General features: G+C 38.7%; 1 protein-coding gene across 6 annotated transcripts in view; it reads right to left on the bottom strand.

The window, feature by feature from the left end:
* The window catches only part of LOC107630890, a 30,913-nt gene extending 4,815 nt beyond the window's left edge, over nucleotides 1-26,098 (bottom strand). Inside the window, exons 1-5 of one of the 6 annotated variants that reach the window (XR_002359682.1) lie at nucleotides 23,766-26,098; nucleotides 23,284-23,680; nucleotides 22,674-23,193; nucleotides 22,423-22,492; nucleotides 62-436 (exon numbers count right to left, since the gene is read on the bottom strand). Coding sequence is in view for 2 of the 6 variants with exons in the window: in XM_021119254.1 (XP_020974913.1) it covers nucleotides 22,723-23,193; nucleotides 23,284-23,361 (549 nt within the window). In the remaining 4 variants the exon portion in view is untranslated. Of the gene's footprint in view, nucleotides 1-61; nucleotides 437-22,398; nucleotides 23,194-23,283; nucleotides 23,681-23,765 lie in introns of those variants that run through there. The other 5 variants (XR_001618437.2, XR_001618435.2, XR_002359681.1 and 2 more) reach the window with 5 other exon arrangements.

The raw sequence follows: 26,636 nt of genomic DNA, 5'->3' as shown, positions 1-26,636 counted from the left end.
AAAAAATCCTTTTAGAAAACGCTAATTTTTTTGTTTAATTTAAAGATAAATTTTTTGAAACAACTTACTAATAACATCAAGTGGAAGCAAATATAGAAAAAAAGCCAATAACCACTAAAAATGTCTCTACACATAAATAAAGAACGCTACTTTATTTTGAAACATGGATATCACTATTTACATCAAATGTTCCAAGAAAGCCAAGTGCATTTCAGCAACATGGTAGCATGAACACCAATAAGTTATTCTCTGATGAGTTCCAGTTACTCATATTAATTATGAATCACCCTCAACATATCTCAATCCTCTTCTCTCCAACAAGGACATAGATTAGACAATATCAGCCAAGCTTCAAGCTTCGAACTCAAGTAACATAACAGCATAGAGTGACAATAACAGTAATAATAGCAGAAATATAGAACATGGGAAGAAAAGCCTCTGATGAGCACGGACACCGTCGATAAGGAATTTCACAAGATTTTTCGCGTTGCAAGTATAGTCCTCAACCGACAAATAATCCGCGAATCAAATTTAGAAGGAATTGGTTGTCACAAGTTCAACCCCAATAAAGTAACCGAAGTATTCAAACCTCGGGTCATCTCACAAGAAATGGACAAACATGTGCATCAACATTGGTTAGAATTCCGGGGTTGCAAGTCATGAGCAAGAAATTAAACTAGGAATCTTAACAAGCAAGTAATCTTGAAGTGTAAGAAACTAATTCAAATAACTAAAGCAAAATGTGAGCAATTCTAAACTAATAAAATAGCATCCAGTATAAGTCTATTCTAAAGCTAAACAAATACTATAGCTAAGGCAAAGCAATTAGGAATTTTGGGTTTTCAAATATGAATAATAAAAGCAACTCTTGGCTAGACACGGAAATTGGGGTCACTATCCTCGTCTAATAACCATATCTTGACAATTATGAGGAACCAAAATCATTAAGTCTACTTCTATACTTGAAGTATGTTAAATGGTTTAGTCAACATCAACCCATAAGGTCCAACCTAACTACTAATTAACTTAGTAGTAGGCTAGTGTCAATGGCTATCAAATTGACCACTAAGGGTTCCCAAATCATCAAATCTATTAGACCCAATGACTCAAGTTTACCCAATTTCCTTAACCTAGGCCAAGAGTAAAGAGAACTACTCCATAATCAAAGAAAATATTTCATCAAACACGTGGTAAGAATTAATAAAAGACCTATTCAAATTGCAATTAAATTGGAACTAACAAGTACCCACTAACAATTATCAACATATAATCACTCAAACAACACAATTAATCATGGAAATCATCAATGTAACATTAGCAATTCAAGATTCACAAGATTCATAAAATGGGTATAAAATGACAATTGACTAGAAATCATAAACTAACACAAGATCTAAACAAAATTATACTAGGAAATTCAAATTAAGCAATTAAAACTAGTAATTAACAAGATCCAATTCATAATTCAACAAGAGAAGATCAAATTAAAGCTAGATCTAGAGAGGAACAAGGGTTTCTCTCTCTAGAAGAACAAGAACTAAAAACTAGCTAAAAGTTTTGCCTAAGTGTAAAATGATTGATCCCCCCTTTTTCCCCTAGCATCCTTAGGTCTTTTCCATGAAGAATCAGCTTGAATTTGGGGCCTCTTGAGCCTCAAAAATCACCAGGCACGATTTCCTTTAATGAGGTCACGTGAAGCTTGTCGCGCGTGCACGCCATGCGTGCGTGCGCGCCGATTGATTTTGTGATCCACGCACGCGCGCCATGTATGCGTGCGCGCCGGTGTGGATTTTCCTAATCTGCGCGGATGTGTCCATCTTTGCGTGCCGCTTCCAGCTGTCCTCATCCACGCGTGCGTGTGAGGTGCGCGCGCGTCCATGCTGAAATTCCCAAAATCCAAATCTTCATGGTCCTTCCTCTTGTGCATGCTTTCTTTCTTTCTTCTAGGCCATTCTTGCCCTATAAATTCTGAAATCACTCAACAAACACATCACGGCATCGAATGGTAATAAAAGAGGATCAAAATATAGCAATTTTAGGGCAAAAGAAGCATGTTTTTCATCATGGAGCAATATTAGGAAGAGAACACAAAACCATGCATTTCTTGTGAATAAGTGTGAAAAATATTGACAAAAACCCCAAATTCTACACAATATAAACCACAAAATTGAGTTTTATCAAATCTCCTCACACTTAGACCAAGCATGTCCTCATGCTTAAAATAAAAAGACCAAAGATCATGGTAAGAAAGGGTTTATGAAATGCAAATTTCCTAAACGAATGCATGCAACTAATGTAAAATCATCTACCTACTTGGTCAAGGGTAAATCTATCCTCCAAGAACACATATGAGCATACGGGGTGAAAGTGATATGTGGTTCATAAATCCTACCAAATTGAACATTACTATGGAGTCATATAACTTGCTAGATGAACGCTTGTGAAAGCCGGGAATAAGGAGTTGAGCATCGAACCCTCACCAGAAGTGTATCCGCTCTATTCGCTCGAGTGTATAGGGTTCATCACTCAATCCTCTCCTAATCATGCTTTCCAAGGTTTGTCTTTCATCTAACATTCAACAATTACTTAATGCATGCTTACAAGTATCATGAGGTCTTATTCATGGGTTGTAACGGGGCTAGGTAAAGGTAAAGATGTATATGGTCAAGTGAGCTTAAAATTTGAATCCTTGATTAACCTAAGATCCCACTAGACACATAGAACAACCTATACAACTATAATACAATACCTAGCTACCCATGGGTTTCACTTTTTGCATACCCATGCATTCTCTTCAATTCACATCCCATATGCATTGTTATTATTACTTTGTCTTGGGNNNNAAAAAAAATTTTTTGGTCCCCTTTTTCTTGGGGTTTCATGTACAAAAGTTTCAATGCATATGGTTCAATCATTCAATACATGAGTATGTTTCCAAATCCTAGAATTTTCAATTACAATTACAAATACACCGCTTTACATCTACCCGAGTTCCCAAGTACACCCTCCCATTTGAACGATACACACCACCACTTACCTAAGCTAATCAAGGATCTAAATCCAGTGACATTCATTATTTTTCGCTTAGGGTTGTTGATGTGCTCCATTTAAGAACAAAGAGGATTTATCATGGGCTCAAAATTGGTTAGCAATGGTAGATAAAAGGGTTAAGGCCGTTTGGGAGAAGTGACTATTGAAATGATGGCCTCAATCATGTAAATGCATTCATATACAAAGTAATGGACATATAGAATCAGACAAAGCAAGGATTACAGTCATAAAGAGAAAATAATGCACACAAGAATGGGAAATAGTGGTTAGAAGATGTAACCACACAATAGGCTCAAAACTCATGCTTGTGTTCTTAGCTCAATCACTATGTTCCAAAATACATTCTCGAAGCAAATTTACCGCAAATTTTTTTTTTTCAAAATTGGTAGGGTACCCCGAAATTACAGTTTCTTGGGGAAGAAGTCATTATTTTGACCAAGTAACTCTATAGAGACTAACTATCATGCAAGGAGTATTTACAAGTAAGACTAACTACACATGCAATGTACTAACTACTAAGCAAAAGATAAATCCATGGGTATTGAAAGGAAGAGATTGTTACCCATGGAGATCGGTCGAATGACCTCCCCACACTTAGAATTTAGCACGGTCCTCCGTGCTACCAACAATGCACAAGGGATGGTCGGGACCGGAACCTTCACTATCCCCTTCATCAGAGCTCTCATCACTTGGGTTTGAGGTGGATGTGAATATTTCGAGTTCCTCCATGCTAGGGGTAACACAACGCAGAAGCTTCTTGATGTAAGTGTATCGGCGTTGATTGCGCCGCTCATATCTATCAATCTTCCAATGTAGATCTTCTATCCTTTGATGGGTGGATCTTTGCCGTGGTTGTGACGATGAGGTGGAAGGAATAGTAGATGGAAGGACTATATCAAGGCTTGGGTTGTTCATGGGAAGATGTAAGTATTTTCCGCTTGGGACCACATCGCCCTTAGCTGGAATTATAGCCTTCGTATCCATGTCTTCCCAAGGAACACCCGCAGCAGCAACTAAATCAGATACCAAAGCTGGAAATGGCAAATTACCACGGGCGTGGACTTGACCCATCGCTTGCTTAACAAGAGGCGGAATGTTCACCGGTCTTGCTGTGAGAACACACCAAACAAGCAAAGCGAGATCCGCCGTGAAGGACGACTTGTGGGTGCTAGGTAGCACATAGTGGGATAGGATCTGGGCCCAAGCTCTAGCTTCTAAAGTGAGGAAACGTGCGTCAATGCACTTGGGCCTCATCCGGAGTCGACCATGGGTCCAAAATGTCTCTAGTTCAGCAATGACTCGGAGGATCGAGTCCCAATCAAACCCAAATGCTTCTCACTGATGTAAGACCTCTTGGTAGCCATCCATGTCACTTGGTACTGGTAAGACATTAAGCACTTGCTGAATAGCCTCTTCTGAAACTGAGACTTACTTCCGGCGCACGTATACCACTTGAAGAGAGAGAAGATGGTAGTTAGTGTAGAATTCTACCACCCATGAGAGGTTGACCTCTTGCGGTTTTCTCAGAAGAAACTCCCATCCTCGCCGTTCAATGCGGGGTAGAATACAAGGAGCAACCTTGTCCGGCGGGGCGAGTAGATGCTCAGCATGATAGTTTCTCTCAACCATGGCGGGGAACACAAGTTCACAGAAGCGATTGGAGAACCTTGAAGAATCCTTTGTCGGTTTGCTCTTCTCGTTTTCATCAATAGGAGCGGGTGACTTCGCCTTCTTAGATAGGGGTTTGGCTCCTAATGAAGAGTGCGCCTTAGAGTTTGACCTTTGGGGTGCCCTTTTTGCGGCCGGTTTCCTTGAAGATTTCTCCTTGCCTTTCTTGGTGGCTATCCTGAAAAAGGAAGGGAAAAAGGAAAGCATTAAACCCAAAGAATCATCTCAACAAAAACATGCAAGCGAAAGATAGTGCCCAAAAGAAATATTGCAACAAAGTAATCATAGAGACATGGGTCACAACACTTGGCATGGGATGCAAGAGGGAGTGAAGCATGCAATATGGCATGAGAAGAATAATCTCAAGCATCCATAACAAAGAGCAAGTCATGTTCAATGAGTATCTAATTAGCAATTAATAAGCAAAGTTGACTAAATGCACTTAGAAGAGAGCAAGTGAATGAGGAGGAAGCACCAAATTGAAGATATATGACTAGAATAAACCAAAATGGCATATGTGCATTTCCTCGAACACTTGGCGTGCAATTATCAAGCAATGAGCAATTATGAGATACTCAACCAATTAGAAGCTCAAAATGAAATATCAATCATCACACAACATCACTTATTGACAAAGATAATGAAAAACAATGAAAAAGATCTATTAAAGCAAATGAAAACTCAAATTCAACATCCATGAAAAAGCAAGAAGAAGGAAAAAGTAAACAAACAAGTAAGTAGTATAAGCATGAAACTAAACGAGAAAATAAGTGAATTAACAAGAAACATCTAACTAGAAAAGGAGGATATGCAAAGAAAGTAAGAGAAGAGATATAGGAGAAGTAAAACCTTGAGAAGTGTAAAAGAATCAAGGTAGAATTTTCTTGTTGTGAAAATGAGAAAGAGATAGAAGAGATGTAGGGCCACCGGAAGTGGTGGTGGTCGCCGGTAAGTAGCCGGAGACGGTGGTGAAGTAGGGAAGAAGAAGAAGAAGAGAAGAGAAGTGATGGAGAAAGAAGAAGAAAGAAACAAGAAAGAAGGTGAGAGAAGGATAGAAGCAGGGCGCACAGCTTTAAAACCAGTTCGCGCAAACGACGCGCGCGCGCACGGTGCGCTAGCGCGCCGGTGAAGGTGGAGCGAGGGACGCGTACACGTCATTGGCGCATACGCGTGAATACAGTTGGGCCCCTAGCACAGAATTGGTACAAATTAGGCCTAACTCTCGGTTTTCTTGTACCAGAGTTGCCATACAGCACAGACGCGCGGACGCGCGCAGTGCGCGGGCGCGTCGGTGTGGGCACAGACTAGGCACAAGTATGGCACAACTCTCTGGTTTTTGTACCAGGGAGTTCATATTACACCATCGGCGTGAGCGCGTACAGTGCGCTTGCGCATCGATGGCCAAGTTGCAAGGGGCGCGCAGGTGGCATGCACGCTGGTGCGTGGGTGCCTGGCACGAAATGGGCACAAGGTGGGCATGACTCTCGGGTGTTTGGCCCAGGAGTAAGAAATGCACCAAGCTATTCTAACACATTTTTGACAGGTGTTTAAGCTACTAGTCAAGAGAACACACTCAAATTCATGCACTTATTCAAAGCATAGCATTCTCTTTACTTCAACAATTCAAAATGATGAAAATGATGAAATCTATCTAAATATCCTAGTTATCCAACAAGAACAATAAAACTAGCATTCCTAAGCAATCAACAACATCAAGAAGTCACAAAATTCACAAGAATCTAAAGCTAAAAACAAGACGGTATACACAAGGAAGATCTTACCACGGTGGGGTGCCTCCCACCAAGCACTTTTCTTTAACGTCCTTAAGTTGGACGCTCAGTCGCTTAAGCTTCTCCTCCTCTAGGTGCATTCGTTAGTAGGAACACCTCTAGCTCCTTTGGGAGCTTGTAGCCGTGGTACTTCTTCACTCTATGTCCATTCACCTTGAAAGTTACTTCACTTTTAGGATCAAACAATTCCACTACTCCATAGGGCTTTATCTCCTTCACCTTGAAGGGTCCTTTCCATCTAGAACGGAGCTTGCCAGGCATGAATCTAAGCCTCGAGTTGTAGAGGAGAACCTCATCACCTTCTTGAAAATCCTTCTTCCGGATGTGATGATCATGAAATGCTTTAGTCTTTTCCTTGTAAATCCGGGCATTCTCATACGCTTCGCTCCTCAAACACTCGAGCTCCTCTAGCTGTAATTTCCTGGCCACTCCCTCCTTGGTTAAATCCATGTTGCACTGCTTTACCGCCCAATAGGCTTTATGCTCAATTTTCACCGGAAGGTGGAATGCCTTACCATAGACGATCCGGAAGGGACTCATCCCTAACAGAGTCTTGTAGGCCGTCCTATACGCCCATAGTGCATCTCCTAACCGGAAGCTCCAATCCTTCCTTTGTGGATTGACCACTTTCTCCAAGATTCTCTTAATCTCCCGGTTGGACACTTCCGCTTACCCGTTGGTCTGTGGGTGATAAGCAGTGGCAACCTTATGCAATACCCCATAGCGCTTGAGCAGTGCCTCTACTTTCCTGTTACAAAAGTGGGATCCTTGGTCGCTCACGATTGCTCGCGGCGACCCATAACGGCATACAATGTGATTTCTAATGAAGGAAATGACGGTATTGGTGTCATCAAGGCGGGTAAGTATTGCTTTTACCCACTTTGACATGTAGTCAAACGCTAACAGAATATATAATACCCACTTGAGTTGGAAATTGGTCCCATAATGTCAATGCCCCATACATCAAATATCTCACAGAACAACATAGGTTGCTGAGGCATCTTATCCCTTTGGGACGTGTTTCCCGACTTCTGACACTGATGGCAAGACACACAGAACCGGTTAGCATCCTTGAATAAGGTTGGCCACCAGAATCCACAATCCAACACCTTTTTAGCTGTCCTTTGTGGGCCAAAGTGGCCACCATTTCTGGACGAATGGCAAGCTTCAAGAATAGGTTGAATTTCAGATTCCGGCACACATCTTTAGATTACTTGGTCCACTCCCCTCTTCCACAAGTGAGGGTCATCCCAAATGTAGTATTTGGAATCACTCCTCAACTTGTCCCTTTGGTTTTTAGAAAAGTTGGGAGGGAAGATTTTCGCAACCAAGTAGTTCGCCATTGGGGGTAAACCAAGGAAAGCTATCCGACACAGCATGCAAACTATCCAATGGGAATGAGTCATTAATCGGAAATGGGTCAAATTTTAAATTCTCAAGGTGGCTTAAATGATCCGCAACTAAGTTTTGAGACCCACTCTGGTCCCTAATCTCAATGTTGAATTCTTGCAAAAGCAAGATCCAACGTATGAGTCTAGGTTTTGACTCATTCTTTGTCAATAAGTACTTTCAAGCTGCATGATCCGTGTATACCACTATCTTAGACCCTAGAAAATAAGATCTGAATTTATCTAAAGCATGAACAATGGCTAGGAGTTCCTTTTCTGTAGTGGTATAGTTGGATTGTGCTGCATCCAGTGTTTTAGAAGAGTAAGCAATGACATAAGGGAGTTTACCATCGCGCTGTGCAAGCACGGCACCTACAGCATGGTTTGACGCATCGAACATTATCTCGAATGGCAACGTCCAGTTGGGGCCTCGCACAATCGGTGCTGTGGTGAGAACTCTCCTTAACTCTTCAAACGCTTTCACACATGCACTGTCAAACTCAAAGTCCATATCCTTTTGGAGTAGGCGCGACAATGGCAAAGCAATTTTGCTTAAATCTTTGATAAAACGCCTATAGAATCCTGCATGTCCCAAAAACGAGCGGACCTCCCTCACAGATGAGGGGTGAAGTAAAGTGGTAATAACATCGACCTTGGCCGGGTCTACAGAAATGCCTTCACTAGATACCACATGTCCTAACACTATGCCTTGTCTTACCATAAAGTGACATTTTTCAAAATTCAAGACAAGGTTAGTGTCAACACATCTAGCTAAGACCTTGGCCAAGTTCTCCAAGCAACAATCAAATGAAGTTCCATAAACACTGAAGTCATTCATAAAGACTTCCAGACAATTCTCTATTAGATCAGAAAAGACACTGGTCATACACCGCTGAAAAGTAGCAGGTGCATTACATAGTCCAAATGGCATCCTTTTGTAGGCAAAGGTGCCAAAAGGGCAAGTGAATGTGGTCTTTTCCTGATCTTCAAGAGCAATCTGAATCTGGAAGTAACCAGTGAATCCATCAAGAAAGCAATAATGGGATTTACCCGCCAAACGGTCCAACATCTGATCGATAAAAGGCAAAGGGTAGTGATCCTTTCTTGTAGCAGTGTTCAATCTTCTATAATCAATGCACACTCACCATGCATTTTGTACTCTCTTGGTGACCACTTCACCATCATCCTTTTTAACCGTAGTGATGCCCGATTTCTTGGGAACAACCTGGACCGGGCTCACCCACTCACTGTCAGAAATTGGGTATATGATACCTGCATCAAGTAGCCTAGTGACCTCCTTCTTTACCACATCAAGGATGGTCGGGTTGAGCCTCCTTTGCGGTTGCCTAACCGGCCTAGCTCCCTCTTGGAGAAATATACGATGCATGCACTTGCGGGGGTCAATCCCCACAATATCGGCTAGGCTCCACCCAATTGTCTTCTTGTACTTTCTTAGAACATCTAGGAGCTTTTCCTCTTCTTCACTAGAAAGCTCACTAGCAATAATGACCGAAAACTTTTGGTTGTCCTCTAAGAAAGCATACTTCAAATGAGATGGAAGAGGCTTCAATTCACTCTTTGCCTCAAGCTGAAGTTCCTTTTCATCCAACTCACGGAGTTCACTTTCAACAACTTTCTCTTGTTCATCCTCTTGGTCATCCATCTCTTCAACAATAGGGTAGCATAACTTGTTGTAGTCTTCTTTTCGCACTTCCGCTACCACTTCATCGATTACATCACATCGGAGAATGGAATGCTCTTCGGGAGGATGCTTCATGGCTTCTTTCAAATTGAACTTGATAGTCTTGTCTCCAACCTCAAAGGAATATGTGCCGGTGAAGGCATCTAACTTGAATTTAGAGGTCTTAAGGAAGGGTCTACCAAGTATAACGGAGGATGAGCTTCTATTTTCTGTTGGAGGCATTTCAAGGATGTAAAAGTCAACCGGAAAGACCAAGTCCTTGATTGCCACAAGTACATCTTCTGCTATTCTCATCACAGTGATCACACTCTTATCGGCTAAGGCAAACTTCGCCGCCGACTTCTTTAATGGAGCTAAATTCAACCGCACAAAAATAGAAAGTGGCATGATGCTTACGCAAGCTCCTAGATCACACATACAGTCATGAAAAGTGCACCCGCCAATACAACAAGACACCAAACAAGGTCCAGGGTCACCATATTTCTTTGGAATAGGCTCCATCAAGGAAGAAATCAAACTTCCCAAGGATAATATCTCTAACTCTCCTATCCTATCCTTGTGTGTACACAAGTCTTTCAGAAATTTTGCATACTTCGAAATTTGTTGGATAGCATCAAGAAGTGGTATGGTTACCTCAACTTTCTTGAACACTTGAAGCATGTTCAAATCAAATTCCAGAGTCTTCTTTGCTTTCTTCACCAATGAAGGGAATGGGATAGGAATGGACTCATCTACTATAGCTTCCCTCTTGGGTTCCTTAAGGCTTACTCCTTCTTCCTCATTCCTTTTGTCTACCTCCTCTTCTTCATGTGGAGCTTCAACAACCACTTCTTCCTCATGAATGTCTTCCATGACCCTAGGAGGTATCTCCTCCAATGTAGTCCCTGACCATAGAGTGATGGCATTGAGACCGCCCTTTGGGGTTTGGTTGGGGTTGGGAAGGAAGGCTAGAAGAGCTTGAGGGTTGGTTGGTGTTGTTGGGAGAGGACATGAACATCTTCGAAATCATGTCGGTAAGATTGGCCAATTGAGCGTCCATGGTATCGAATTGAGCCTTGTAGCTCTCGTCCCGTTTCTCCATAGTGGCTTTAAGCTCATCAAATTGATTGGTGGAAGATGAAGAGGATTGGTTAGATTGTTGTCTATGGTGTGGTGCTTGGTATTTGGTGTAGTTGTTTTGGTTTTGGTTGTGGTGATTTTGGTTGGCTTGGTGGTTGTTGTTGTTATGGTGGTATTGAGATGAAGATTGGTTGTTGTTGTAATGAGAAGAAGAGTTATTCCATCTTTGGTTTTGATTGCTCCCTTGTGCATTATCCCTCCACCCTTGATTTTGATTACTACCATGAGAGTAGTTGTTTTGGCCTTGAGAAGGATAGGGCAGACGGTTGTTATAATTCACATTGGCCACGACAAGGGCATGCTCCTCTTGAATTTGATGGAATTGATCGGGGTAATGTGTGGTTCTAGAGCACAAACCATAAATTCTAGGAGGGCTGACGATTATATTCTTTCCAGTAAAGAATTTTATAAAAATAATCGCGTTGTAGATATAGTTTCTAAACCAACAGAGAATCCTTTCGTACAAAAACTTTGGTTGTCACAAGTAACAAAACCCAATAAAATTTATAACCGAAGTATTTAAACCTCGGGTCGTCTCTCAAGGAATTGCAGGAAGGTGTGTTATTGTTGGTTATGGGTTTTTCTGAGAATTTTTAGAGTTGAAGAATGGAAAAATAAATAATTATAAATTAAAGCAATGAAAATAAACAAAAGGGTTTTATGTAATTAAAATAAAAGCCTTGACCCGGAAAAGATTAATTGGAAGTTCTATCCTTGTTGGGTTTCTCAAGATTAATAGTAATAGGTTGTTGTCTCTACTTAGTTATCCTTTACTAAATGAAGGAAAGTCAAGTTGGGAGCCAACTTCTATTCACAAGTCCTAATCCTCACTCTTGTGTTTGGATTAACGTCAGTGACCAGAGAACCAATCACAAATTAACTCTTGAGTCTCCCAACTCAAGGGTCTCCAATTATTAATCAACCCCAAAGTCAAGTTGAGGCCTACTCTAAAATAGAAGAAAGTATTAACATCATAAATGGAAGAAAGCAAGCATAAATCTGAAATACCTCAAATTATATTAAATAGAATATTCAAATCTTAACATGAAAAGTTCATAAGCCAATTTGGCAACATAAGTAATTAACAAGTAAAACCATTAGAGTATCTAAAAGTAGAAGAGAACATAAAATTAAAGGAACATTGAACCTGAAATTGAGAAATAACCATAAACTGAGAGGAATCCTAATCCTAAAAATCTAAATCCTAAATCCTAAGAGAAAGGAGAGAGCCTCTCTCTCTCTCTCTAAACTACATCTAAAACCTAATAATATGTGAATATGAATATATGTTGTATGAATTAATAGATGCATTCTCTCACTTTATAGCCTCTAATTTATATTTTCTGGGCCGAACACTAGGCCAGAAACAGTCCAGAAATCGCTGATTGCGAATTCTGTCACGCTGATTTTCGTCACTGTGACGCATCCGCGTCGAGCACGCATTCGTGTCGTCTATATGTACGGCCACTATAGTAAAATTATATATCATTTCGAAGCCCCAGACGTTAGCTTTCTAACGCAACTGGAACCGCATCATTTGGACCTCTGTAGCTCAAGTTATGACCGTTTGAGTGCGAAGAGGTCAGGCTGACAGCTTAGCAATTTCTTCAACTTCTTGTATTCCTTCCACTTTTGCATGCTTCCTTTTCATCCTCTAAGCCATTCTTGCCCTGTAAACCCTGAAATCACTTAACGCACATATCACAGCATCGATTGGTAATAAGAGAGGATTAAACATAGGAAATTTAAGACCAAAGAAACATGTTTTCAATTATAGCACAAGATTAGGAAGGAAAATGTAAAACCATGCAATTTATATGAATAAGTGTATGAAAGATTGATAAAATCCACTCAATTGAGCACAAGATAAACCATAAAATAGGGGTTTATCAACCTCTCCACACTTAAACATTAGCATGTCCTCATGCTTAGCTCAAGAGAAGCTATAAAGGAGTGAAGAGGAATGGTAGAATGTATGAAATACAACCTATCTATATGAATGCAACTACATGCAAAATGCTTTTACCTACTTGGTTAAAAGTAAACAAATCTTTTAAGAACATACATGATCTAGATTTCACTAATTTGAATCATAAAAATGAAGTTCAAATAGACTTGCAAGAAGAAAATAGCTCATGAAAGCCGGGAACAAGGAATCGAGCATCAAACTCTCACTGGAAGTGTATACACTCTAATCGCTCAGGTGTTTAAGGTTTGACTCTCTCAATTCTCTACTAACCTTGCTTTCTAAGGCTTGCTCTTCATCTAACAATCAACATTAATTTGATGCACAGATACACATATCAAGAGGTCTTTTGAGGGTTGTAATGGGGTTAGGGTCAAGGTAGGATTGTATTTGGCCAAGTGGACTGAAATCTGAATCCTTAATTAACTTAAACTTTCCACCTAACTTATACAATCCATGTAATCACAATACCACATCTAACTATCCATTAGCCATGTTTTCCACATACTCATGCATCCTAATTTCGAGTACAGTACATATGCATTGCTTTCACCATTTACTTTGGGGCATTTTGTCCCCTTTTACTTATTTGCTCTTTTTCTTTTCTTTTTCTCTTTTTTTCTACTTTTCTTTTCTTAATAAAATTTTTTTTCAATTTTTTTTCTTTTCTTTTTCAATGCATATGATTAAATTATTGAATGTATAAACGTGTTCTTAACATTCTTGTTCATATTTTCTCAAGAATACACAACACCCAATTCTTAAACCAAACATTTTTAAACCCACTTTTTCCCACACTTAATTCATGAGCACTCTCACTAGTCTAAGCTAACCAAGAATTCAAATTAAGCACATTATTGTTTTTCGCTTAGAGTTAATGATGTGCTAAAGTAAAGAACAAAGGGGTATAATAGGCTCAACATATGTTTGCAAAGGATAATGAAAGGGTAAGGCCATATGGGTATGTAAGCTCAGTGAAACAAAGGCCTCAATCATATAAGTGCATGCATACATCAAACAATGGAAATATAGAATTAAGCAAGACAAAGATCACAATTTTAGAGAAAACAACACACACCAAAAAAAAATAAAATATTGGTTGATAATTGGTTGATAAAATGCAACCAATCAATTAGGCTCAAAATATTACTGGTTTTGTGTGTTCGAGCTCTAAACCATGTTACAGTATAATATTTCTTCAAACAAGTTTATCAAAAATTTTAATTCAAATTAGTGGAATACTATAAAAAGTTTCTTTGAAAAATAAAATATTACTTTAACCAAGTGGTGGTAAAATATGCATAAAATCAATCAAATATGCAATCAAACATGCAAATGCAACAATGAACAAACAAATAAAGTAAAATATTAGTGTTGGGAAGAAAATAACTAACCTATGGAGATCGGTATCGACCTCCCCACACTTAAAGATTGCACCGTCCTCGGTGCATGCAGAGATGTGTAGGTGGACGGGTTGCTCCAACTGACGCTTTTCTTTCAGAGAATGTGCAGATGGACTTGTCTGTCTCTCCATGTAAACGTCTTCTGTTTCCCTTCCTCGGTGGCCAGCGTGAAAGAAGAGGAAAAGAAGAAAAGTAACCCAGAAATAAAGATAAGAAAATAAATAAAGTCTGGGTGGGTTAATGCCAAATAATGAGGGTCTCAATTACATGGTAGCTACAACATGCAAGTGAGAAAATAATAGAAGCAAATGGCATATCAATAGTGCAAAAGTTGCAACAATGGGGGAGAGAGTGTGGGTAATGCAAGATAGTGTAAGTTCACGTCAATGCAAGATAATATAAGTATCATGAAGGAGTAGCATTGACTTATGAAGAATAATAGCCAGTCAGAGTAAAACAAGTCATGAAGCACCAGAATAATTCAAGAAAAGATGTAACAGTTGAAGAAGAAAATTTAACATCAATGGAAAAATAATAAATCTAGAAAAGAAAATAAAAATATGCACAAAATTAAAATACAATGAATGAAAGTATGCAAATAAATTAAGTAAAATAGAATGTAAGTGAAGAGGGATGAGAGGTTAAAGGGATAAAGAAGAAGTAAGTAAGAAAGAAAGAAGAAAGAAGAAAAGATAGAAGAAATTAGGATTAGAAAAGAAAAGATAAGATAATTGGCGCTGATCTGGATAAGTTGTGCGGCACAGAAGACGCAGACGCGTGGATCACGCGTTCGCGTGATTGGCGATAATTTCAAGTGACGCGGACGCGTGGGGCACGCGTACGAGAGACTTGATTTGGGCTAGTGGCGCGAGAGCAGCCTCGCGTTCGCGTAACTCTCTGTTTAGTTTGCTTATTGGCAAAGTTTGGGGTGACGCGTTCGCGTGAATGGCCTGATTTTGTAAAACGACGCAGCCGCGTGGGGCACGCGGTCGCGTGGTAGGCCTGGTGCTTCCAGCATCATTCCAGCCCCACTCCATCATAACTTGCTGCCATACACCTCTTTTACGTCGATTTTTAGGGGCACGCATTCGCGTGGGTGACGCGGATGCGTGGGAGGCTATTTTTCAAAATGACACGGCCGCGTCAGTGACACGGTTGCGTGGGCATGTTTGTGCCTAAGGCACGCCTCCAACCACGCTTTCGCGTGACTTTCTGTTCACTTTTCTTTTCTTCCTAATGCACCTGTGACGCGTAAGCATCTTACGCGTCGCGTGCGTGTTTTTTTTATTGCAAAAATGCAGAATGCAGAATGCAGATTCTTATGCAAAATTTATGAATGACCACTAATAAAAATGACAATAAAATAAAATTAAGAATAAAAATGAAAGATCATACCATGGTGGGTTGTCTCCCACCTAGCACTTTTAGTTATTGTCCTTAAGTTGGACATTTGGTGAGCTCCCTGTTATGGTGGCTTGTGCTTGAACTCATCCAGAAATCTCCACCAATGTTTGTAATTCCAATGGCCTCCGGGATCCCAAAATAGGCACAGAAAGCCTTCAAGCAGGTTAAAGCAAGTGACAAGGTCCCAAGAGTGTTGATTTCTAGACTAAATTCTGGGGTCCCAGACCTTACCTTTGCACCCGTCTTCTTGTTGATAATCATGATTCCATCCGGGTGGCACGCAATTGAAATTCTCACTGAGACATCCAAACAGATTCCTAGACCCATTTAATTGAGAATTGTACCAACCTTTGTACTTCAATTTGGAGCATGCAACCATGTTGAACCTTGCATGACAATTCCTACCACTAACCATCTCCCGCTTGCTCTTATAGTCACAAAGAGCTCTAAGCTGACCATCTGTCTCAAGCAAAGCATATTCAAGTGAGCTAATTAAGGTTAGAGATGAGAGATTTACCCACTTGAATGAAGGGATGGATGGTGATGGCTTTGGGGGGAGAGGTCTCCAACAACTTTGGCAAGGTGATTTCCAGCTCAATTCCCTTGTGCTCTTCTTTGACAATTTCCACCTCTTTGCAAGCTTCTTCAATATCAACCTCTTCCTCTTGGTAGCTTTCTTCCAATTCAATCTCTTCTTCATTGTTCACTAAAGGCATGGAATGTTGTGCTTCTTCTTCTTTAATCTCCATGTCAAGTCCAATGGGAGAGGATTCAATTGTAGATAAGAATTCATCAATGATTGAATCCATCTCTTGATCATCCCCTTCAAAGTCTTCAACCATGATATGCCTTGGAGGTTGTACACCCTCCTCAACATCTATTTCAAACGTCTTTGAAGGAGGCTCTTTGACTAGATTTTCCCATGGAGGTTCTGCATCTCCTAAGTCTTCAACCAATTCTTCTTCTTCGATAATTTCGGCTTCCTCCACTTGTTCCAGTACAAAGTCATGCTCCTTACTGTCCACTGGAGTTTCTAGTATCTCCTTCATGCTACGTTCTTCATTAGATTGTCCACATGAAGCCATGGGGGTTCCTTGAGTGTCCGAACGTCGGGAAGGTAATCGATTTATCGCTTGCTCCAGTTGATGAAGGGTTGCATGAAATTTATCCATTGCTTCCTTGAGATGATCCCTTGATTCTTGTCCAGCTTGAATAACATGATTAGGATCATAGTGCTCTTGAATTGATGGATGTAGATATGGTGTATATGGAGGTGGTGGTTCTTGGGAGTAATTGGGTTGGAATTGGGGTGGTTCTAGATATGGTTCATATGGCTCATAGGGCGGTTGATTTGGTGGATAAGGGTTAGAATCATGTGATGGTGTTTGGTAGTAGGGGGCTTGTGAGTATGGTGGTCCAAAGCTATTTTGAGGAGGTGGTTCATTGACATATGATGGAGCTTGCTGGTAACTACAAGGGGGTCCATCATATCTATCATCTTGGTACGCTCCTCGAAATGGCTCTTGACCATAGTAATTTGGTGGAGGTGGTTTGTCACGGAGGGGTCCACCATAACTATTGTCTTAGCATGCATTGTAGGATGGTCATTGTCCATGGTATCTTGGAAGGTGTTGTTGCCTAAAGGGTTGATCAGATCATCGTGGCTCCTTCCATCTATGATTGTTTCGACCTTGATGCATGTTCCTGTTATAATTTTCATTCCTTGCAATAACATTAGAACCAAACTTGAAACCAGAGGGGTGAGAATTCATAGTAGCTAATAAAAATTAAAAACAAAAATAAATAAACAAGCAAAGAAAAATAAAATAAAATAAGAGAAAAGGTTTGAAAAAGATTTGATTTTTAAGATTAGAAAAGATAAGATAAGTTAGGTAAGAGAAGATAAGTTTTTAAATTAAAAGGTTTTGAAATTTAATTTTTTTTTAATTTGAAAATTAAATTTTGAATTTTGAATTTTGAATTTTAAAATTTGAAATTTTGAAATTTGAATTTTAAATTTTTGAAATTTGAATTTTGAAAAAGTCAACAATATAAGATAAAGATTTGAAAAAAAAATATTTAAATTTTGAAAAGGTTTGATTTTTTTTAAATTTAAATTTAAATTTTGAATTTTGGAATTTAATTGAAATTTGAAATTTGAATTTGAAATAAGATAAGATAAGATTTTGAAAAAGATATGATTTTTGAAAAAGATTTGAATTTTGAAATTTAAAACTAAGATAAGATAAGATAAAAAATTTTAAAATAAAAATCTGAAATTTTTTTTTTGTAATTTTCGAAAAAAATCAATTAAAATAAAGAGAAAAGATATTTTTGAATTTAATGAGAAAAGAGAAAAACAATAAAATGACACCAAACTTAAAATTTTTAGATCAAAGCAAAGAAAACAACCAAAAAAAATATTTACAACAACCAATAATAAGGCACACGTTTGTAATTTCCCGGCAATGGCGCCATTTTGACGATTAGATTCTTGCCAGTAAAGAATCTTATAAAAATAATCGCGTTGTAGATATAGTTTCTAAACCAACAGAGAATCCTTTCGTACAAAAACTTTGGTTGTCACAAGTAACAAAATCCAATAAAGTTTATAACCGAAGTATTTAAACCTCGACTCGTCTCTCAAGGAATTGTAGGGAGGTGTGTTATTATTGGTTATGGGTTTTTCTGAGAATTTTTAGAGTTGAAGAATGAAAAAATAAATAATTATAAATTAAAGCAATGAAAATAAATAAAAGGGTTTTATGTAATTAAAATAAAAGCCTTGACCCGGAGAAGATTAATTGAAAGTTCTATCCATGTTGGATTTCTCAAGATTAATAGTAATAGGTTGTTGTCTCTACTTAGTTATCCTTTACTAAATGAAGAAAAATCAAGTTGGGAGCCAACTTCTATTCACAAGTCCTAATCCTCACTCTTGTGTTTGGATTAACGTCAGTGACCAGAGAACCAATCACAAATTAACTCTTGAGTCTCCCAACTCAAGGGTCTATAATTATTAATCAACCCCAAAGTCAAGTTGAGGCCTACTCTAAAATAGAAGAAATTATTAATATCATAAATGGAAGAAAGCAAGCATAAATCTGAAATATCTCAAATTATATTAAATAGAATATTCAAATCTTAACATGAAAAGTTCATAAGCCAATTTAGCAACATAAGTAATTAACAAGTAAAAGCATTAGAGTATCTAAAAGTAGAAGAGAACATAAAATTAAAGGAACATTGAACCTGAAATTGAGAAATAACCATAAACTGAGAGGAATCATAATCCTAAAAATCTAAATCATAAATCCTAAGAGAGAGGAGAGAGCCTCTCTCTCTCTAAAACTACATCTAAAACCTAATAATTTGTGAATATGAATATATGTTGTATGAATTAATGGATGCATTCCCCCACTTTATAGCCTCTAATCTGTTTTTCTGGGCCGAAAACTGGGCCAGAAACAGTCCAGAAATCGCTGATTGCGAATTCTGTCACGCTGATTTTTGTCACTGCAATGCGTCCGCATGGAGCGCGCATTTGCGTCATTTATCTGTACGTTCACTATAGCAAACTATATATCATTTTGAAGCCCCGGACGTTATCTTTCCAACGCAACAGGAATCGTATCATTTGGACCTTTGTAGCTCAAGTTATGACCGTTTGAGTGCGAAGAGGTCAGGCTGACAGCTTAGCAATTTCTTCAACTTCTTGTATTCCTTCCACTTTTGCATGCTTCCTTTTCATCCTCTAAGCCATTCATGCCCTGTAAACCCTGAAATCACTTAACGTACATATCACAGCATCGAATGGTAATAAGAGAGGATTAAACATAGAAAATTTAAGACCAAAGAAACATGTTTTCAATCATAGCATAAGATCAGGAAGGAAAATGTAAAACTATGCAATTTATATGAATAAGTGTATGAAAGATTGATAAAATCCACTCAATTGAGCACAAGATAAACCATAAAATAGGGGTTTATCAAGGGCCTTCAAGTTGAGCAACTTGAGGTGGGGCTTGGATGGCTTGGATGGAGTAGTATTCCTTTTGATCTTTTTGTATTTGCGTGAGGATAGTGGTCATGTCCCCAAGCGCCTTGGTTAAGCTTGCTTCGAAAGGGGATGGTTCTACCACACCCTTGAGAGGATTACTTCTCACCCTTACATGTTGTGTAGCCTCGGCAACATCATTTATCAATTTCCAAGCTTCTCCCTCCGTCTTGTTTTTTGAAAGGGAACCGCCACTAGAAGTGGTGAGCAATCTTCTATCTTCCGCACAAAGACCTCTGGTGAAGTAACTAATGAGCAAGTGAGTGTTCAATCCATGGTGTGGACAAGATTCCAATAGCCTCTTGAACCGAGTCCAATACTCATACAAACTCTCTTGATCCTTTTGCATTATACCCGAAATCTCCTTCCGGATGTAGTCGGTCTTCTCCAGTGGAAAGAATTTATCTAGAAACTCTCTTCTCAAGAAATCCCAATTGGTCACAATCTCATCCGCTTGTGAATAAAACCACATCTTTGCTTGCCCTTCAAAAGATAAAGGGAAGGCAAAAACCATAATAGCCAACTCATCGGCTCCATGCCTTCGATCCGTAGAACAAGCAACTTGAAAATCTCTTAGATGTCGGATGGGGTCTTGACCCGGCAACCCATGATACTTAGGAAGTAGATTTGTCAAGCTACTCTTCAACTCAAAGTTTGGATCAAGGTTGGGATACCTTGCTTGCAAAAGTTGAAGTATGATATACGGAGCTCCTTGCTCATGCAAAGTGATCCGTCGTGGCTCCGCCATGTATGGCTCACCTGTAGGATGCAAAGATGTATTAGTAGTGCTAACAGAAGAATAGGAAGTAGCGGACTGCAAGTCACTGTCGGTACCGTCTAGTGATTCCGTATGTTCATCAAGAGAGGCCAAAGTACTAGCCGTATAATCCAACCGCCGTCTAGCTTGCCGAGTGTGTACCAAGGTTCTTTCAATCTCAGGGTCAAACTAGGCTAAGCTAGAATTCGGTTGAGACCGAGTCATCAAACTCGGGAGTCATAGCACACATACCAAAGAAATCTAAACTATAGCTAAGTATTGAAAGAAGGTAAACTATCTACAATATTCACATATTCACATAACCAATATCAAGGCATATGTTGCAACCATTCCCCGACAACGGTGCCAAAAATTTGATGAGCACGGACACCGTCGATAAGGAATTTCACAAGATTTTTCGCGTTGCAAGTATAGTCCTCAACCGACAAATAATCCGCGAATCAAATTTAGAAGGAATTGGTTGTCACAAGTTCAACCCCAATAAAGTAACCGAAGTATTCAAACCTCGAGTCGTCTCACAAGGAATGGGCAAACATGTGCATCAACATTGGTTAGAATTCCGGGGTTGCAAGTCATGAGCAAGAAATTAAACTAGGAATCTTAACAAGCAAGTAATCTTGAAGGGCAAGAAACTAATTCAAATAACTAAAGCAAAATGTGAGCAATTCTAAACTAATAAAATAGCATCCAGTATAAGTCTATTCTAAAGCTAAACAATTACTATAGCTAAGGCAAAGCAATTAGGAATTTTGGGTTTTCAAATATGAATAATAAAAGCAACTCTTCGCTAGACATGGGAATTGGGGTCACTATCCTCGTCTAATAACCATATCTTGATAATTATGAGAAACCAAAATCCTTAAGTCTACTTCTATACTTGAAGTATGTTAAATGGTTTAGTCAACATCAACCCATAAGGTCCAACCTAACTACTAATTAACTTAGTAGTAGGCTAGTGTCAATGGCTATCAAATTGACCACTAAGGGTTCCTAAATCATCAAATCCATTAGATCCAATGACTCAAGTTTACCCAATTCCCTTAGTCTAGGCCAAGAGTAAAGAGAACTACTCCATAATCAAAGGAAACATTTCATCAAACACGTGGTAAGTATTAATAAAAGACCTATTCAAATTGTAATTAAATTGGAACTAACAAGTACCTACTAACAATTATCAACATACAATCACTCAAACAACACAATTAATCATGGAAATCATCAATGTAACATTAGCAATTCAAGATTCACAAGATTCATAAAATAGGTATAAAATGACAATTGACTAGAAATCATAAACTAACACAAGATCTAAACAAAATTATACTAGGAAATTCAAATTAAGCAATTAAAACTAGTAATTAACAAGATCCAATTCAAAATTCAACAAGGGAAGATCAAATTAAAGCTAGATCTAGAGAGGAACAAGGGTTTCTCTCTCTAGAAGAACAAGAACTAAAAACTAGCTAAAATTTTTGTCTAAGTGTAAAATGAGTGATCCCCCCCCCCTTTTCCCCTAGCATCCTTGGATCTTTTACATACAGAACCAGCTTGAATTTGGGCCTCTTGAGCCTCAGAAATCGTCAGGCACGATTTCCTTTAATGAGGTCACGTGCAGCTTGTCACGCGTGCGCGCCATGCCTGCGCGCCGATTGATTTTGTGATCCACGCGCGCGCGCCATGTACGCATGCGCGCCGGTGTGGATTTTCCTAATCTGCACGGATGCGTCCATCTTTGCGCGCCGCTTCCAGCTGTCCTCATCCACGCGTGCGCGCGAGGTGCGCGCGCGCCCATGCTGAAATTCCCAAAATCCAAATCTTCATGTTCCTTCCTCTTGTGCATGCTTTCTTTCTCTCTTCTAGGCCATTCTTGCCCTATAAATTCTGAAATCACTCAACAAACACATCACGGCATCGAATGGTAATAAAAGATGATCAAAATATAGCAATTTTAAGGCAAAAGAAGCATATTTTTCATCATGGAGCAATATTAGGAAGAGAACACAAAACCATGCATTTCTTGTGAATAAGTGTGAAAAATATTGATAAAACTCCCCAAATTCTACACAATATAAACCACAAAATTGGAGTTTATCAACCTTCTGTGTTGTACTCCAGTAGAATCCACTGGAAGCCTAGTGTGTGTTTGGTTGGAATTGAAAAATAGCGCTGATAAGAAAAGAAAAATACAGAAGTTTTAGATAAACCGTTTATATTTCAAAATGACATACAGACCCTGAAGTAAAATTATTACGTGAATGGGAAAATAAAACAGAAAAATGATGTTTAATTTGGTGATGTGAATGTCAAAGGTTGGAAAAGATTGGACATTGAGATGATGAAAGAATACCTGTGAGTTGGGAAATAATCAAACTAAATAAATATCTGCCAGAGTTGGGTTACTCCAAATCCTGGTTCACCACACGCATTTCCCACTTCTTCACTTCCAAACACAAACGCCCATTATCGACATAGTTGTGGTAATCTACTTTGAATTCAAAGTGGGATCCATCAAGATCATGCTGCTTTTCATCCCGAAGAAGTAGTTGGCGAGAAAAATAGAATAGGCAGAGGTGAACCAATTCACCCATCACCTCCTCTTCCTTTTCAAGCCAACCAACATAGTGCACAAGATTGGCTTTTCCTGTTTGGTCGTAAAAGTAGAGCTCAATGAGGGGCGGTGGTGCAAATTGAACAACAATCTCGGCACAAAGGGCAATGCCAGTCCAATTGTTGTCATTGGCATTTGGAAATGATTCTATCCACGTTGAATTATCCGCCCCCTTATTCTGATGCTTAAACCACCTTGGAATTGGAATTCCACTCCCTGGAATTACAATAGCAAGTCTATCAGTGGATTCATTGTGTACCTGTAACCATAAAACACAAACAACCCTAATCATTAGATGCATACCCTGTAAACAAGAGCAGGAATAATGGGAACAACAATACACACGCACCTTAATGTACTCTCTAATCCATGAACTACCTATTTCACTGAGCCTTTCCTTCTCTACTATTTTCGGGCAATTCAACATCCTCAATTCTCTCCATTTCACAAGTTTTATTTATTAGTAGTACCATTGTGCCATCCCATAGTTGCTTGATGTTGCTCCTTTGTAAGACTAATTTCAAAAGCTTGGATAACTTACAACATGATAGAAAATACGTAAATGGATAATCTTCCCACTCAAGATATAGCAATTTGCTAAAAATGCTATCAAAGCTTTCAGAAAAACTAACACTTTTTATTTTGAGAAATTCAAGTCGTCTCATTCTTGATAATGTTTCTGCTCTTAATGTCATTCTTTTTTCATATGGTTCAATCAATTGCACGGCCTTAATATCATCAATGACCTAAATACAAAAAAGCCACAAAAATATTAGATTACTTCAATTACCTATTAACTTTATAAAATTAAAAAAATTTAAAACTACATACCATATTTCCGAACATAATACATTGAAAATCCTCTTTGCGTCATATCCTACTCCACTTCCATGGCTCATTTGGAGCACTTTGCCAAATTATTCTCATGCCTAACTCTTGCAACAGGTCATGCATTCTAATATAGCATTTAAAGATTATGCAATTTTCCACCCACCACCACTTTTTAAACTACACAAACCAAGTTCCTACACCAATCTAATTAAAATCTAATATACACAAGGCACCACATGCATCAAAATAACGATGAGAAACACAAAGATAAGAAAGAATATCATATTAATCACATGACTTGGTATGTACACTCTTTGTTGAGATTAGTTTTCTAATTAAGAAAATCAAATTAATTACATGACTTGGTGTATTTCACATTATTTTTATTAACTACAGAATAACATGCTTAGTGAGACTATGGGATGCATACCAAAACCAAACGATGTGCCTTACTATTTAATTAATAACTAGTGGACTTCATATAGTATAAAAGTATTCTAAATTTCTAATTGAAGAAAATTAATCCAGCTCCATTATGTGATGTGTATTGCCACGGCTCAATTTTAACTCATATTTTTGGGTGGTAAAGAGGCACTTTTATAAGATAAATGACTTCTTTTTCATTCTAAAAATCACATGGGCAATCCTATTAAAAGGCTCAAATTCTTAAAGAACAAAGAGGATCCTTATGCTAGTTATTCAGCATACTAATAACTCTAAGCAAGCTTTAAATTCGAATACCCCTAGCTTAATACAAATAATCACAATTATTGACAAGTAATAAATATATGGTCCTATATTTTAAACACAGATATGTCAATAGTCACAAATTTAATCTAGTCAAGTACACAGCTTCAGGCATAGTTTAGCATCTCAATGCCAGCAAAAGAAGACAACTTTTCTCTTAGTTAAATTTTTATTTCTATTTAATCAGAACCAAATGCTACTTACCATTAGTTCCTCATATGAAATTGTTAATCTTTTTTGGTCCATTCTATCTGAATATTATCTATACGGTTTCATTATCTAAGCATTAACTGGATCCCTCCTTTGTATATCTTCTCTCTCCTTATGGAAGCTATAAGTTTCTTTCTTAATCAGCAATCATGACTTTCTTTAATTCTACACAGTTTCAATGTCCATACATAATTGTAAAGACTGATATCTGACACAGTGGCACTGCACTGTGTTACTCTCTTTTCTCTCTCTAGAAAAAGCTATAAAATCTGTCAAGGTATTGTATGAGAAGCGCTATTCCCCATGTCGAGTTCTATATTTAACCTATTGCAGACTTGACACAATATATGCCAACAAAAACTCATTTCGCAATATACAAAAATTTAATAGCATGTCTGGTATGTATCGCTTTGTTGGGGCATTTCATCAAACAACTTAAGGGCATGAGCCACAATGGGGCTCCCATGTCACAATTCACAAATGCAAGAAGACAGAAGGAAAAAAAAATAGAAATTATATACAAACTTAATGTTCCAATTCCATCATACCAACTCAAAAATACAATAGTGGTACCTTCAAATCCTTTAACTCTATATAGCAAAATTTAAATTGAATTAATAGAAGATATAGACAAAATCTAAATCAAATTAACCTGAAAGCATAATCTGAACCAAGAAGATATAGAAAATTTTGGTGAAAATAAGGAACAAATTCGGATGGAAGAACGAACCAGGGAAGAGGCCGCGATAGCTCAGATTGCGCACGATGGAGGAGGGAGTAAGGGGTGGAGGAGAGGGGAACGGTTGATGACAACGAGAGGAGGATGTCTGGACAGCCATGCGACTCAAAGACAGCACAGATGCGCACGGGGTTGCAGAGAACAGGGGTGAGTTATGCACACCGTGAATGGGGGATTAGGGTTTAATGTACTATAGAGTAGAGGGGAACGGTCGACGGCGGTGAGAAGAGGTTGGGTCGGCAACCAGGCGACTCCAGGGTGACACAGCAGCGCACGGTGGAGCAGAGAACAGGGATTCGCCACTTCCACTCTCCTTTCATGCATTCCTCAATATATATTTTGGGTCAAATAGACTGATTTTGGTTGAAATCACTGAATTGGGATAGGGTTTGCGGCAGGGCTTCATAAAATCGACGCTAATCCAAGTTGTTTCTGCGTCACATTGAAGCGATTGGATGCAAATCGCAGCTATCTTATCAAATTGTGGCAGATGGAGAAACCGCAGGTAATTTGTGGCCGCTATCTTCCGTATTTCCTGTAGTGAGCATATAGAAAGTCCAAAAATACATCCACTATATAACCGACCTCCTTAGAGGTCGGACGAGAACGTTACGAGAAGACAACTCCCCCTGAAGGAGACATAACTTCCCCTAATATCTCTCACCCACTTTTAAAAGAGAGATCACAACAACCCTAAGATAAAGGGATGGTTATCCACCACCGAAAGTGGAATTACTCTAACGGTGGTTATTGACTCACTCCCTATAAATACACTGACACTCTCAGGTATAACTAAATTCCAATACACTTAAACATGCTAAGACCCTTGCTGACTTAAGCATCGGATTGTTTTGTAAGTACCACCCCCATCTTCTCACTAACAACTCGAGCGACGGCCACTAGACGTGGACTAAGTCGGAATTCACTCCATTGAGGATTTGGGCCTCACTTACAAGTCTAAAGGCAACCCAATTTCAGGTAACCCTTGGGACAGATAGTATTAAAATATATAGTATTTTATATTTTTGTTCGACTTGCGGTTGTCATTTAAATATCATTTCTAAAATAATTGTTTGTTTCTTAGATATTTATAAAAGGATTAAAAAATATTATATAAAATTGCTTTTAGTTATTATTATTTTTACTTATTTTTTATTTTTTTAATTGTTTTGTTG

The sequence above is a fragment of the Arachis ipaensis genome, chromosome B03 (genome assembly GCF_000816755.2).
Source record: "Arachis ipaensis cultivar K30076 chromosome B03, Araip1.1, whole genome shotgun sequence".
NCBI lineage: Eukaryota > Viridiplantae > Streptophyta > Magnoliopsida > Fabales > Fabaceae > Arachis > Arachis ipaensis.
The sequence above is the reverse complement of the archived record's forward strand: the minus strand, read 5'-3'. Positions and strand labels throughout refer to the sequence as shown.